This window comes from Schistocerca americana, chromosome 1 (genome assembly GCF_021461395.2).
Source record: "Schistocerca americana isolate TAMUIC-IGC-003095 chromosome 1, iqSchAmer2.1, whole genome shotgun sequence".
Lineage (NCBI taxonomy): Eukaryota > Metazoa > Arthropoda > Insecta > Orthoptera > Acrididae > Schistocerca > Schistocerca americana.
Window position 1 is genome coordinate 549,754,346 of NC_060119.1, and position 15,418 is coordinate 549,769,763.

Here is a 15,418-nt window from a genome sequence, read left to right on the forward strand (position 1 = left end):
CAGTTCACAGAGATGTGTGCTGTACGTGCATGATCATTGTCCTGTTGAAGAAACACACCATGATACTGTTGCCAGAGAGGTAACACACAGGACACCGACAACGTACTGTTGTGCAATCAGTGTATCAGCCATGCACTGGTATTGTACCAAATGATTTCCCACACCACAGTGTCTGGAGTAACACATCTATGCCTCTGCAAAACATTGGAAGAATGAGACTTCTCCTCAGGTCATCGGCATACTCACTGATGATAGATCCGGTTCATACAAAATCACAATTCATTGCTGAACATAATGTGACACTTCATCAGTAGTCCATGCTGCCTGGCAAAGGCACCACACTAACCACAGTCCTTTGTGATGCGCTGTTAAGGTCTCCAACCAATGCTGCAGGATGACACACAATGTTGCAGAGAGTCCATTACTTATTCTAGGAGGACACATACAGAAATGAAGGGGTTATGATGTGCTTGGCGCATGGTATGGCAATCTTCCTTTATGGTGGCCAAACATGGTCAATTGGAAATTCAATGATGATTATGCCAGCCCATACAGTCCAACATCCAACCACTGTCACATTCGAATGCCTCACAAATCTGGATATTGCACGATTCCACTAGTCAGTCAAATGAAGAACCACAATGAGGCCTCTTTCAAACTGTGAAAGGTGCTGATAGCATAGTCTCATAAGAGATGGGACATCTCTGTGTCCACAGTAATTACTTGACAGCTGATAATGTTCACGACTCTTATAGACCTTACAAAGCCAGGTAATAACACTGACCATGAACAACACTAATGCACTCTGGTTGCCATTGTATCCGTCGGAGAGAATTTCAACTCTAATCAATCCAGTGGTGTGTATGTGTATGACATTAAATGGACATCCAACCATTTCTTCTTGTTGCTTCACTTTTTGTCAGGCAGTGTACGAAAATTCAGAGCTCATCAAAAGTATTAGAAAATTTTCTGAATGCCATTATAAAGATGGTCTCCCTTGTCATTACACTTTTACATACCTTTCGAATTTCATTCATGTCCCAAGGAACATCAATACCAAGTTCTTCTGCCCTACAAAAAGAAAAAAAGATAAGATTATGGTGAAATAAAACCCTATAAACATTTTGCTTAAGAGAATCTGATTATTATAAATGGCCCTTACCCTTCAATCAGTTTACAAAGTCCCTCACACAAATGCCGGTTGAGCATGAGATTCAGAAAGGGTTTTTCAATGCTTTCAGACCCTTTAAAAACATTCCATGGTACTGAGATAACCATAGCAGCTGCAAACTTCTTCCGTGCTGCCAATTCTTCTGCAGCCAAGTAATTTCCAAGGATTAATCTGTATTATGAACAAAACATGATATCAATTGAATAATGTATGTCTGTCTGAAAACTTTGAAGCAATAAATATTAATGACAAGAATTAGGTTGAAACAACAAATCTTTTATGAGAATTGTGAACAAAAGGTTGCACTGAAGATTATTGTTATTTTAATGGATTTTGTGTTAAGTCACAGTAACCATACTACAACAATACTGGAAAAATCAATGACTTCTGAACATTCACATTACTTCCAAAGTAACGTTATCATTGGATTGGAATCAACTCAAGTTTTACTCTCCTTTTAGAATGCTAATACACTAACTGCATGGACAAAAAAAAAAAAAAAAAAAAAAAAAAAAAAAAAAAAAAAAAAAAAAAAAAAAAAAAAAAAAAAAAATTGTAACTACGAAGGTTGTTCAGTAATTACATGGACAGATATATATATAGTGAAAGCAACACCTAATGAACAGAATTTAGAGTTTGTACATGTTACTTGGCAATCTCGAAAAGAGTGTTAGTCATTTGTTCAATTAATATTTATGTAAACCTAATGTCTAATGTTGCAGTTATGATGACATGTCTCCTTTGAAGAACAGCATTCTAAAATCCAATTTTTATCCTTCAGAAATTGTAGTCATCAACAATTCTCACTCATATTAATAAACAATGTGGAAGTTGTTGCATCATTTGTGGGAGTTTTTAGGTGTGGATGGAAAAGCTCAAAAGTGGCTGCAATAGTGTAACTGACAAGCACCACTCTGTCCATCTGGTACAAGCATAGGCTTTGACATTGCAAGTTCTTATTGATTCACTTATCCAAGAAGACCAACGAGTTACAGTTGAAAAAATTACTCCAAAATATCAAGCAAATTTTAGCACAACTCATTCCATTAGTCAAAACAAATTGAACTACAGTAAGATTTATGCAAAGCAGGTTTCCAGAGAACTTATTACTGATCAAAAAGGAGAGAGTTTTCACCTGTGCATTGAACTCAAAGACCATTTCAGTACTGAAGGATATGCATTTTCGTACAGGATTTTAACTTGTCATTAAACTTGGATACATAATTTTCAGCCAGAGTCCAAGCATCAAAGTATATAGTGGAAGCACTCTCAATTATCTGCCCATAAGAAATTCAAAATGTGACTATCAGCTGGTAAGATCTTGTTAATCATTTTTTTGTAGTGCACATGGTCCAATTTTCTGTGATTTTTTGGAGGAACAATCCACTATCAACAGCTTATACTGCTCAGGCATGATAGAGAACAAAGTCAAGCCCTCACTGAAGAGGAAATGTACGGGATGGCAGAAGAAAACGCTTATTCTTCATCTACATCTACATCTAAACTCTGCAGTAACCATGAGGTGTGTGGCAGATGGTATGCCCCATTGTACCAGTCATTAGGGTTTCTTCCAGTTCCATTCACATATGGAGTATGGGAAAAATGACACAACTGACGTTGGAAACTATTGGCACTAATGGAAAACCTGTGTTGAAGCTAATAATTATATCCCAAAGACAAGAAATTAGGTTGGATAGCAATATGGAAAAATAAAACTTTGTCATGTTCTATAATCTACTATATGGTCACTTTGGGAATAACTGAAATAATTATATACTCAATCCAGTAGCATCAATTTCAATTCAAGAAAATGCTTAAGGTTAAAACACAGTGATGACAGTATTCAGATTTCTGAATGTATTTAGCAATATTTGGTCCTTAACAAGAATTTGTTTCACAATAATGACCATCTGATACTACAACTTTACGAAAGATATGTGGATTTTAGGTCATATTAATTTATTCTGTACACAGTATTCAATATCTTGATTTTTTAGGCTTCCTACAAATCTGGAATATACACTCTGAAATATCCATGTAACAAAATCCAAGCAAGTTATTATGTTTTAAAATGTCTGTTTCTTGGAGACAATAAGGAATAGAATAACAGAAATATCACATACACTTGAGTTAATCGTATTTAAATTAATATGTAAGATGAAAGATTGTGTGTATAACAGAACATACAATTTATGATTGGAAGTTAGAAGAACATTGACTTGTGTTACAACCATTGTTCTAATGGCTATTTTTCATTGACGTCGGAGAGTATATATTATACTGTCCTGAGGGGCCCCAGTACTCTATCTTCCCCATTCCGTTCCCTCCCTCACAACCCTCCCCCACACATCACTCCTCTTCTCCTAGTATTTACGATGAGTTTGTCTATTTTTTAAAATTATGAAAGTAGAAAAACTCAATGACAACTGTAAAATGTGAACTTTCACAACTGGAAATGTCACAGTTAATAAAATGTTCTGGGCTATTATGCCATGGTCGAATGGATTTCACTACAACAAAAGCGAGGCATCATAAGAATATTAATGGACAGAGCAAGGGAAATCTGTGAACCCAGAGCTGCTTGATGCAAAATTAAAACATCTCATCAATGCATTCCTCAAGAATGATTATTTGTTCACTGAGGTGATAGGAGCATTTAAGACCACTGCGTAGAAATTACAGCAATGCTCAAGAGCTGGTGAAATTAACAGTTTTCCTGCCATTTATTAAGGACGTGACTGGCCACATAGGAATAATCCTGAAAAAGTGGAACATCACAGTAATCTACACACCTACATGGAAGTTACAATATCACCTAAAATCGGCCAAGGATGTTAGCCAACCACTGGAAAAAGCTGAAATTTATGGGATTCCACGTACAGAGGGGCCATAGAGATTGCAAAACACCCCAGAAATTTCAATAGGAAGGAGGAGGGCATGAAATTGAATGACATTTGGATTCCGGTGCTGAAGAAGATGTGTACCAGTCTTCCACCACGGGATGATAGCAACTGCGGATGATGGCAGTCGATAACGGCCAATTATGCTTGCTTATTCAAAACATGTGACGTCACGCCACTGCGCGGAACCTCAGGATGTGGAATTTTGCTGTAGTCAGCAGCAAGCAAGAGTGTGAATCGGACAGCCAACAAAGCTTTGATCCCCCTTAAAAATGTCCTCTGCAGATGGGGATGAAATACCGGGTTTTAAGGTGAAATCCATTCGACCGTGGCATAACAGCCAGAAACATTTTATTAATTGTGACAATGACAACTGCATATTTCATGATATTTACAATGTTTGTATAATAATGTAATCTCTATTAACTCTGAGTGTGATGAACTATCACAGCAGTTGAAGTGTGCCACCCCTACATTACTGTTTGCTGTTAGAGCAGTTCAGTGGTGATGCGCCTTTGGTGTGACTGAATGCTGAAGAAGTTTTGACACAGACAGTTTGGTAAATTACAGGCTTCGTTTGATTGGAGCACCACTGCTCTAAACCCAACAGAAGGTGTTTCAATGTACACTAATCAACATAGTTGTCTCAGTGTTGACATTTTTTGTGGACCTGCCCCAAACTTTATAGTTTGTTATAAATCCAACAGATGCCGGTTCAGCATACATTTATTTATTTATTTATTTATTTCTTGTTCCGTAGATCCAGTTAGTGAGTCAATCACAAGGATATGGAACGTGTCAAATTGTACAGGTTTCAATTTAAACTTACAATAAATACAAGGGCATTTCAATGGCAAATTGTACATAGTTTAAGTAAGACATACTATAAATACAGTAACAGATACAATGTCAGCTAGATAACATAACCACAATTTGACAGAAAAAGGAGTTTCAAATAAAGGTTAAAGATAAGAGCACAAAGTTAAATCAGATATTAGGCCTACAAGAGTAAATACATGTACAGCCAATCTGTTGTTACAAAAAGTGTGCTAATGCCCAAATGCACAATAAAATCAATTGAACTACTTCTAGACATAATACGTTTAGTGATGGTATACATTTTCTTTCAGGTATTCATCCACAGTATAATAAGATTTCTCTGCCAGGTAATCTTTGAGAACTTGTTTAAATTTTGGCAGTTCTGTATGAACACATTTGATATGTAGTGGTAGAGCATTGAACAGCTTAATGTTGGAGTAGTAAACTCCTTTTTGTACCAGAGTGAGACGTTTCATTTCTAAATGTAGATTGTTTTTGTTTCTGGTGTTATAACCATGGAATTTACTGTTGTCTTGGTAGATGGAATAATTTTTGCACACAAAGGTGAGCAAGGAAAAAATATACTGTGAGGCAGTTGTTAGGATACCTATCTTCCGAAGCAAGTGCCTGCAAGAGTGTCTTTGATGGGCCCCACACATTATTCTGATTGCTTTTTTTTGGATGGTGAAAACTTTTTTTGCAAGTGGTTGGTTCCCCCAGAATATGATAGCATATGACATCAATGAGTGGAAGTAGCCAAAGTAGGCAACCTTAATAGTGTCAACTTCAGCCACGGAAGAAATTACCCGTAATGCAAATGTTGCCGAGCTAAGTTTTTTACATAGATGAAGAATGTGAACTGACCAATTACATTTACTGTCTATGTAAGCACCCAGGAATTCTGTCTCTTCAACTTTCTGTATTGGTTGATCTCTACATTTTATGTTAATTTCATCGGGATTACTTTGTGATGTATGGAACCTCATATAATGAGTTTTATCTGCACCGAGCGAGAGACCATTTGAGGAGAACCAATTTAAGATGTCATTAAAAACAGTATTTGTAGTTTTTTCAAGATCATGATCAATCAAATCGTCAATTAGAATTGTGGTATCATCGGCAAACAGGGTAAATTTGCTGTTTGTCTCAGAACAAAGAGGAAGATCATTAATAAAGATGAGGAAAAGCAGTGGGCCCAAAACGGAGCCTTGAGGCACACCACACGTTATCGTGCCCCATTCAGACGAGGCAGGTTCTCCAGAAGAGCCATTTAGCATTACAGTCTGCTTCCGATCCTGTAGATATGATTGCAGCCACAAGCCAACAGTACCACCTAAACCATAGTATTCTGCCTTTTTCCAAAGAATTTGGTGGTTTACACAGTCGAAGGCTTTCGTAAGATCACAAAAAATACCCACTGGAGACATTTTTTTGTTAATGGCTTCCAAAACTTGGTTGCTGAAAGAGAATATTGCCTGTTCAGTACAAAGACTGGCACAAAAACCGAACTGATTTTTGCTTAAGATACTGTGGAAGTTGAGATGGTCTACAATCCTCCTGGGCATGAGTTTTTCTAGAATTTTCGAGAAGGTAGTTAATAGGGATATTGGGTGATAGTTTGTGACAATGCTTTTATCCCTTTTTTAAAGAGAGGAATCACTACAGCCAACTTAAGTCTGTCAGGGACAATCCCATCTTGTAGGGATGCATTGTATATGTTGCATAAGACAGGACTAACAAATTTATAACAGTGTGCAGTATTTTACTAGAAATATTGTCCACTCCAGCAGAATTTTTATTTTTTAAGGATCTAATTACTCTTATGACTTCGCTTACAGTAACTGGAGGTAAGGATATCTGTGGGATTCTGTTACTAATAGCTTTCTGTAGGAGGAACAATGATTCTTCCATAGAACCATTACAGCCTGTCTTCTCTGCTGCTCTCAAAAAGTGGTTATTAAATATTTCTGCAACCAACTCAGGTTTCTTTATGATACTGTCCCCTGTATTAATCTCTACCTGAGACATGTTCCCTGTTGTCCTGCCAGTTTCCCTCTTTATTACATTCCATATAGTTTTAATTTTATTTTCTGAGCTTTCAATTTCTGATTTTATGCACATACTTTTAGATTTATTTATAACCTTCTTGAGAATGCTACAGTAAAGTTTGTAGTGTTGTCGTTTCTTTGGATCATTACAAGTCCTGAGAGAACTGTATAACATCCTCTTTGTTCTACAAGATGTTATTATCCCTGTAGTGATCCAAGACTTCTTGGCATTGCCTATATGACTATTTCTAACTACTTTTTTTGGGAAAGATGGACTCAAATACAGACATGAATTCATTTAAAAATGAATTGTACTTTTTGTTTACATCTGTTTCCCTATAAACTCGGCTCCAGTCTATCTCTTTTAGGCTATCATTGAATTCTTTAAGGCCCTGTTCACTTATTATCCTAAAAGATTTCCAAGAATGCTCGGAACTGTTGCACACACTGATGTAATTGAGCCTAAGCAATTGACCACCATGATCAGAAAGGCCAAGGATTGGATGTACAGTGATCTCATTGCATTTAGACTTATCTATAAATATATTATCTATCAGACTTTCACTGTTAACAGTAATCCTAGTTGGGAAATCTACTATTGCCATCAGATTATAAGACTCCATTAAATGTACTAAATCAGCTTTACTATTGCTCTCATTTAGTAAATCAACATTAAAGTCACCAGTAATTATCAAGTTCTTGGACTTTGAGTACAGTATGGATAATAAAGAATCGAAGTGCTTAAGAAATACATTCAAATTCCCTGAGGGAGATCTATACAGTGCTAACACTACAGCCGTGAAGTCATTTACAGTAATCTCAACACCACATACTTCAATTTGTTGCTCTATACAATGGCTCTTTAAATCTAATTCATTGTCAGATATGTTGTTTTTTACATAAATTACCACTCCACCTTTTTCCATTATGGTTCTAGAGTAATGCGCTGCCTGACAGTAACCACTTAGCTGTAACCTTTCAATATCTTTCACATGATGTTCACTAAAACATAATACATCAGCATCTTTTATTCCTTGTGGTTCCTCTAACAGAACAGTAATGTCATTTACTTTATTACCAAGTCCTCCCACATTTTGGTGAAAAATCGTCATTTCTTTGGAATTAGAGACAGATCTAAACTTTTGCCTAAAAAATTATCGGTAGCTACAGACACAGTACGTTCATTACTAACAATTTCCTGAAACATTTGAGTTTGAAACCGAGTCTGACTTGATGGTTGGAGCCATTCAAGTGCGATTGGTTCCAACTTTGGGGTACATTTGTGGACTTCTTCCAATATTTTTGTTTTTAAGAGGGTACCTAATGCTTTTTTTCCTGATCTGTTCAGGTGCATACCGTGTCTTGTAAATAATTCTCATCCAAAACTGCTTACATCTACAACACAAGTATTTTTAAAATGCTTACACAACTTTGCTAACTTAGAGTTCGTTTGTGAGATAGCCTCATTTACACAGGACTGTGGAATTAAGTCATGTCTCTTTGGAATGTTCACAACAAATACCTTAGACTGATGAAGCGCCGATATTTTTTTCCTGAGCGACTGTATGGGATCATTTCCTTCGTTGCAGGCAACGTTGTTTGAGCCACCTATTAAGATCACGCACTCGTTTTTTACTTTTTCAGGATCACACCCCGCTACAACTTCTTGAAGTTTAGCACCTGGCTTCACAATTCCACAAACATCGGCAGCATTAAAACTGCTTTTCACTATATCAGCCATGCCTCTACCATGACTATCAGCGAAAATGTGAAAACGATTTGTTGATGTTTCACTCACAGCAGTCAAGGGATTCATTGTCAGTTCGATGACAGCACCTTCAGCAGCATTTTACAACAGTTTGTAGTTTGCCATAAGTATAATCGATGATGTTTCAAAATACGAGTACATCTTGTGATTTCTGTCAATTCAACATCTTCATATTTTGCTGCAATGTTGTTATACACTGCAGTAAATAAATAGTGTAAATAGATACTTCTTACTCCCAGTCTCAGTCCCAAACTCAGAACAAAGCACAAAGCCAAGAAAAGGCAAGCACTTTGGAAGAACAAAGAACTCAATGCATGGTGAGAAATGTGATGAAGTAGCACTTGAGACACGGCCACCAAGCCTTGCGTATGACAGTCAAAGGGTTAAATATCATTCAATTTATAGCAAGTTTAATGATAGCTGAGTACAACAGTTTTGTAATATCAGACTACACCTTTAATTCTATAATCCTATCAACCAATTACAGATTAACTTCAGCCTCAGGTTGAAAACACAGGATGAGAATAAAAAAGATATAGGTATGTAATTCCCTGATATTTTGAAATATATTGATAACCTTGCCACAGTCGTTATTCACAGACAGTATCTGAGTCATCTCTTCTACATACTGATCTTCCATGCCATTGCTTCTTCTATCCAATAAACCTGTTAACCAGCCACCTACCAGCACTCCACTGATCACCTTGTATCACCCCGACCTTAAGATGCTCTATCACTTCCTTCACCAGGACTTCAGCTACCTCTTGTCATGACTCAAGGTAAGGGATATCCTACCCACATCATATAAAGTACTTTTCCACTGCCCACCCAATTTACAGAGTTTTCCACCCCTACTCCAGTCCTGCACCCCGTGACTCATTCTGTTGTGGTCAAACCATGTGCAAAACCAGTCTCATACACTCATCCACCATCTCTATAACAGTCCAGTCACAGGCATTCCCTACCCTTTAAAAGTCAGGGCCACATGTGAAAACAGCCACATTATATAGTAGCTATGCTGCAACTACTGTGCAGCATTTTATGCATGCTTGACAAGCAATCAACTGTCTACTCACATGAATGACCACTGCCAAACAGTGGGAAACTAGAAACTTGACCATTCAGTTGCCAAATATGATATGAACCACAATACAAACGAGTTCAACAGCTGCTTCACTGTGTGAGCAACATGGATACTCTCTTCCAGCACAAGTTGTTCTGAACTATGCAGGTGGAAATTGTCTCTCCAGCACATACAACGCTCTTGCAGTCCCTCTGGCACAACCCTCTGCTAACATGTTTCCCACTGCCTCACCTAACCTTTTCCCTTCACTCTTTTGTCCCCACCAATCCTTCACCATCCAGATTGTGTAATGCCTTTTTCTTTCGCTCTTCCCCTCCTCTCCATGCAGGCATATTCTTTCTCCCCACTTTTCCACCCCTTTCCTTTCTCCTCTTTCCATCCCTACCTCCCACTTCATCTCCACCCTTGTATCCTCCCCCCGCCCCCTGCCTCTACCTATTACATGCTCTACCCTCTGAACTCCTGAAATCTTGTTGTGCAGCCATTGATTTGTTTGTTTAAATACCTGCCTCACACCATCTTAGTACTCCTTCCTTCTCTAGTACATCCTTTCTTACCCCCACCCCATCTCCATCTGCTCAGGCAACTATCCTCAATAATCTACATATGTACTCTGCAAATCACCATGAAATGCATGGCAGAGGGTACATCCCACTCTACCAGTTATAAGGATTTCTTCCCATTCCATTCATGTGTGGAGCACAAGAAGAATGATTCTTTGAATGTCTCTGTGCATGCAGAATTATTGTAATCTTATCCTCACAATCCCTATGTGAGTGATATGTAGGGGGTCGTAGTATATTCCTAAGAGTTATCATTTAAAGCTGGTTCTTGAAACTTTGTTAACAGACTTTCTCAGGATAGTTTACATCTATCTTCTACAGTCTCCCAGTTCAGTTCCTTCAGCATCTCTGGGACACTCTCCCATGGATCAAACAAACCTATGACAATTTATGCTGCCCTTCTTGGTATACATTCAATATCCCCTGTTAGTCCTATTTGGTATGGGTTCCACACACTAAAGCAATATTCTAGAACTGGTTGCACAAGTGATTTGCACGCAATCTCCTTTGTAGACTGATAGCAGGTCCCCAGTATTCTACCAATCAACAGTCAACCTTGCCATGGCCCCTGATGCAAACATTTGGATGTCTGTGTGGTCGTGTGTTCAGTTTTGCTAGAGAAAGAGCAAGTCCTCAGAAGCTAGTGTAAATACTATATTTTGTTGAGTATTCCTATGCACCACACATCAGTCAGCTGTGTGTGAGTGGTTGCCTTTCCCTTAATTTACATATTAATCAACTAATAAGATGTATATTAACAGATACTCTGCCATAATAAGTACACCCATCTCAATTCAATATACAATAGAATTAAAATGTTTGCAAGTAGAGTGATGCTTGTATTCCACAAATCCTTTCACAATGCAACCATAAATTTTGTGTCTGCCAACATTTCTCCCTTGACACCTGCTGAATTTCAGAAGGGGTTACGTAGCCAAAGAGAGTCACAGCACCTGGTGCATTTTTGTCCCCTTACAATTGTCACCAACAATGCAGACACAAAATAATAGCCCACCTGCCCATATTCACAACTTTATGGAGTCAATGCCAGTCGGATGCATTCCTTAATACTTTGCTAATAACTACAAGACTACTAATGCAGAAACAATTGCTGAACCCACAACAGGTAGCCCATGTTTGTCCGTGTTTGTTGCACAGTGTTTGTTTTGTCTGTGATGTCATTGAACCAGTTTAGGCACATGTGTATGATTTTTATTAATTACAGAAAATACGGGAAAGGCAACCACTCACCTATAGTGGATCAGTGCATGGAGCACAGAAACCCATACCAGAAAACAGCATTCACACTAGCTCTTTTTCTAACAACAGTACACGCATTCACACACACAATCACACAAACACCCAAATGCACGTTGCCATGGTCGTGATATGAAAAAGAGCTAGAGCTCGAAAGCTAGTGTGAATTCTATTTTCTGTGATGTATTTCTGTGCTCCACGCATCAATCCACTACATGTGAGTGATTCCCTTTCCTTTATTTTGCATACTGCTCCATCCAGGAATTTTCATTATTGTTATAAATTAGCTTTGTATAAATTTATAAATTGGTATAGTATGGAAATGATTGTAGTCAGGACATTGACTCATGTGTCATTGTAAAGAAGTTGTGGAGCACTACTAGGACCCAAAGTAAGACAATAATAATATTTGCCAAAATATAAGTGAAAATCTGGTATTAAATTGAAATTTACAAAATGATTAAAGATATTGTCCCAGTTAACTGGTAAATAAGCTCCAAATTATAGAAAAATCAAGTCAAAGGAATGCTTACATCAAACAGAATCCAAAAAGCTTAAAAAGTCCAGTCCTGAGTGAATGCGAGAGCTAGGGCATTGTCGAAAATGAAATGAAAAAATGCCACAAAGTGATTGCATGACTGGATCATTGGGCATACTGCAACAGTCCGAACCTGTGATTTATCTATTCTGGATAACCATTGTATTACACAGATAATAATTAAATTACTAATACCAAACGCATGTTTGATTTTATCCTGAACTTTTCATGAAAATTCTACTGTGGACCCAAAATATGCAAACAGACTTTTTTCACACAGATGAAATATAACAAACAGTGGAGGCAGAAGGGAATTGCCAATAAACTGGGAGGAAGTAATAAATTCCAGTGGTCAATAACCGCATTTATTATTAGCGGAAAAACTTACCGATTCCAACTAGTGGCACAAAATATATCTTCAAAGGAACAGATGAGAGGAGTGTGAAAAATTAAAACATAATGCACACACAAGAAGATATGTAAAAATGTTCAACATCCTACATCACTAATGTGTCCAGTCTGCCATCACAATCACATGAAATGTCTACATGAATCCTCACCCATTAATCGCAATACATTAGCATCAAGACACTTAGTGGCCAGCAGCCCATTGTCTGACATGTATGTCCTTAGCAAAGATGATGATGCTGTCTGCTGGCATGATAAGGAGAGAATTGTATCTTTTCACTGGAGCTGCCAACTCCAGAGTAATTAACATAGAACTAATCTTTCATGCTTGCTAAACACTTTCAAATGTACCAGTCAATGAGTTTACCTCCCTGTCCCATTTAAAAAAAAAAAAAAAATGTATATTTTTGCAGTAGTGGTTTCCTAATAGCTGCTTTTCCTTCAAGTAATCTTTTCTTAACTCTCTAATTATGGTGGTTGTTGGTTTGCCTTGAGTGGTCTAACACCCGTCAATAATCAAACTGGTTAATAGGACAGGAGGGCCACTATACAATTAGTGACCAGAATGGTGTTAGTAACAAAGAATACCACAACAGTAGCAACAACAAAAGAGGCTCCATTTATGATAAGTGCTTAAGAACTGTGAAGCATCAATGAAGGAAGGAAACCATTACATTATAGCAGGTAGAGGAAATTAAGTTTACAGGGTAAAAGTAGGCAAGCCACAAGGGTACTAACAAAGGCTTTAGAGAAAGTGACAAAAGCAAGGATGTTTCTCATTTGCATTCTATACAGGTGTTCTTTTATAGAGGACTTTTGGGTGTATAAAGAAATATGTCAATAAACAGAAAATTTAATATGATTTTCAGCAGTTTCCATTATGCCAATCTTATAGGAACAAGGAGCTCTACAACAGTCCATTTTACCAGGAACGCGCTGCCCAGAATTTATAATATATGCAAATGATGTATCTGTAGCAGTTAGTGACAATGAAGTCACATATGCATACAAATTCAAGAGAAGAGCTGGAAGAGAGAGTTTCTCAAAACACAACTCTTCCAAAACATGATTCAGTCATACCAACTTAATTACAAAACCTAAAAAAAAATACTTGCAGTTTAATACAAACAAAACAGCTAAATCAAATGATGTCACTCTTGAGGTTGGGCACGCACTTTTAGGTGGTGTGCACTGTAATAAATACTGGGGTAGTGTTGTCGACAGGTTCATTATTGGGGAAAACCATAACAATAAAATCTGCTAATAAGTTAAGTCCTAGCACATTCCAAATAAGGAAAATGTCAAAAGCTGTAAGTGCAGGTGCACTAGAGATGATGTACTATGGCTTGATCTACCAACACCTATCATATCGCATTCTAATAAGGGGATATGTTGTAGATACTAATATTCTAAAATTGGTTAAACTATAGAAGAAAGTAGTTAGGTGCATGGCTAATTTACCAACAAAACAAGCAAGCAAAAAAATCATTCAGAGAACTAAATGTATAAACTGTTCTTGCCCATATATGTTAAAATAGACTGTATTGCTTTGTTGAACTGGGATACACATGATTACAACACACGATGCAGGAATGTTTATCACTTGCAAGAAGAAGTCTTCGTATAATGGAGAATATTTGGTGAACAGTGGTCACTTTATCACAGTCACCTTTCAGACAGCATAAAAAACAAAGAGGACAGTAAGCAAGTGCTGCTGAGTACATGTTTAAGGAGACCAAACATCAAAGGCCACAAGTCTCCCATTGATCCCCAGAACAGAAGCAGTGTACTCAATCTGTCTGTGTATAAAGTAAATTATATGTGCCAGAATGTCTGAGGTGGAACATGGGAACCAGTCTAGTATTCACTTCGTGGAATGTGGGAAACCATCTAAAAATCACATCCAGGCTGCCTGTCACACTGACCCCTCATCATTAATCCACCAGAAAGATTTGATCCGGGGACTGACATACCTCTTCATCCATGAAGTGGTGTTAACAATCTTCCTGAGAGGTCTTTATAAACATAGAGGGTGGAATTGCTTGTCACTGAGAACTCCAATTTTAGGTGGGTGATGGAGCCTCTCAGGGAAATAGTGGGCAGGTCAGGAAAGAAGGCCGGTATCCACTCTGCTTGCCAGGGGGTCTCGTTCAAGATGTGGAGGAGGCTCTGCCAAAAATGCACCCAGCTGCAAATCGTGCCTCATGCTGAGTTCAGAAGCCATCCTCAATTCCTACAAGCAAGTGGTGGATTTGATGAAGGCAGCTAGCCTTGTCCATGGGGTAGAAGCACAGTTATTGTGTTATAGCATTGTTCCCAGAACCAGTCATGATCCTTTGGTTTCGAGCAAAGTGGAAGGTCTAAATCAGAGACTCAGGTAATTGTACGATCATATTAGATGCAAATTTTTCAACCTCCACTATCAATTGGAGAAATGTAGACCCCACTTAACAGGTCAAGCAAGTGCAATGCACAGGAAGAGGTTACCTGGGTAACAGAATGTGTGTGGCATGCACATTTGGGTTTTTTTGGAACAGAGAAATCCCTCCACAGGCCCAATAAGATGTGTTCTGAGTCCAAAGAAGGTATCAGTCATCATAGCAGATTGGAGAAAGAAAATATTAATAGTGTATTAGTTAACTGCAGGAGCATCTATAGAAAGTTCCCAGAAATATTCCCACTTATAAATGGTAACAATGCTCACATAGTAGTAGGGATAGAAAGCTGGCTTAAAACAGATGTCACTAGCAATAAAATTTTAAACTGTGACTGGAATGTGTATAGCAAAGAGGAGATGAATGTTGGTGGCGGAGGTGAGTAAAATTCGTACAGATTCAGAACACAAAATAATTTGGGTGAAGA

General features: G+C 37.8%; 1 protein-coding gene across 1 annotated transcript in view; it reads right to left on the bottom strand.

Annotated features, from left to right (window-relative positions):
* Positions 1 to 15,418, bottom strand: part of LOC124605978 (phospholipase ABHD3) — a 68,492-nt gene that overhangs the window by 21,139 nt on the left and 31,935 nt on the right. Inside the window, exons 5-6 of the mRNA XM_047137946.1 lie at positions 1,163 to 1,342; positions 1,020 to 1,071 (exon numbers count right to left, since the gene is read on the bottom strand). Of these exons, the coding sequence (XP_046993902.1) occupies positions 1,020 to 1,071; positions 1,163 to 1,342 (232 nt within the window). The remainder of the gene's footprint in view (positions 1 to 1,019; positions 1,072 to 1,162; positions 1,343 to 15,418) is intronic.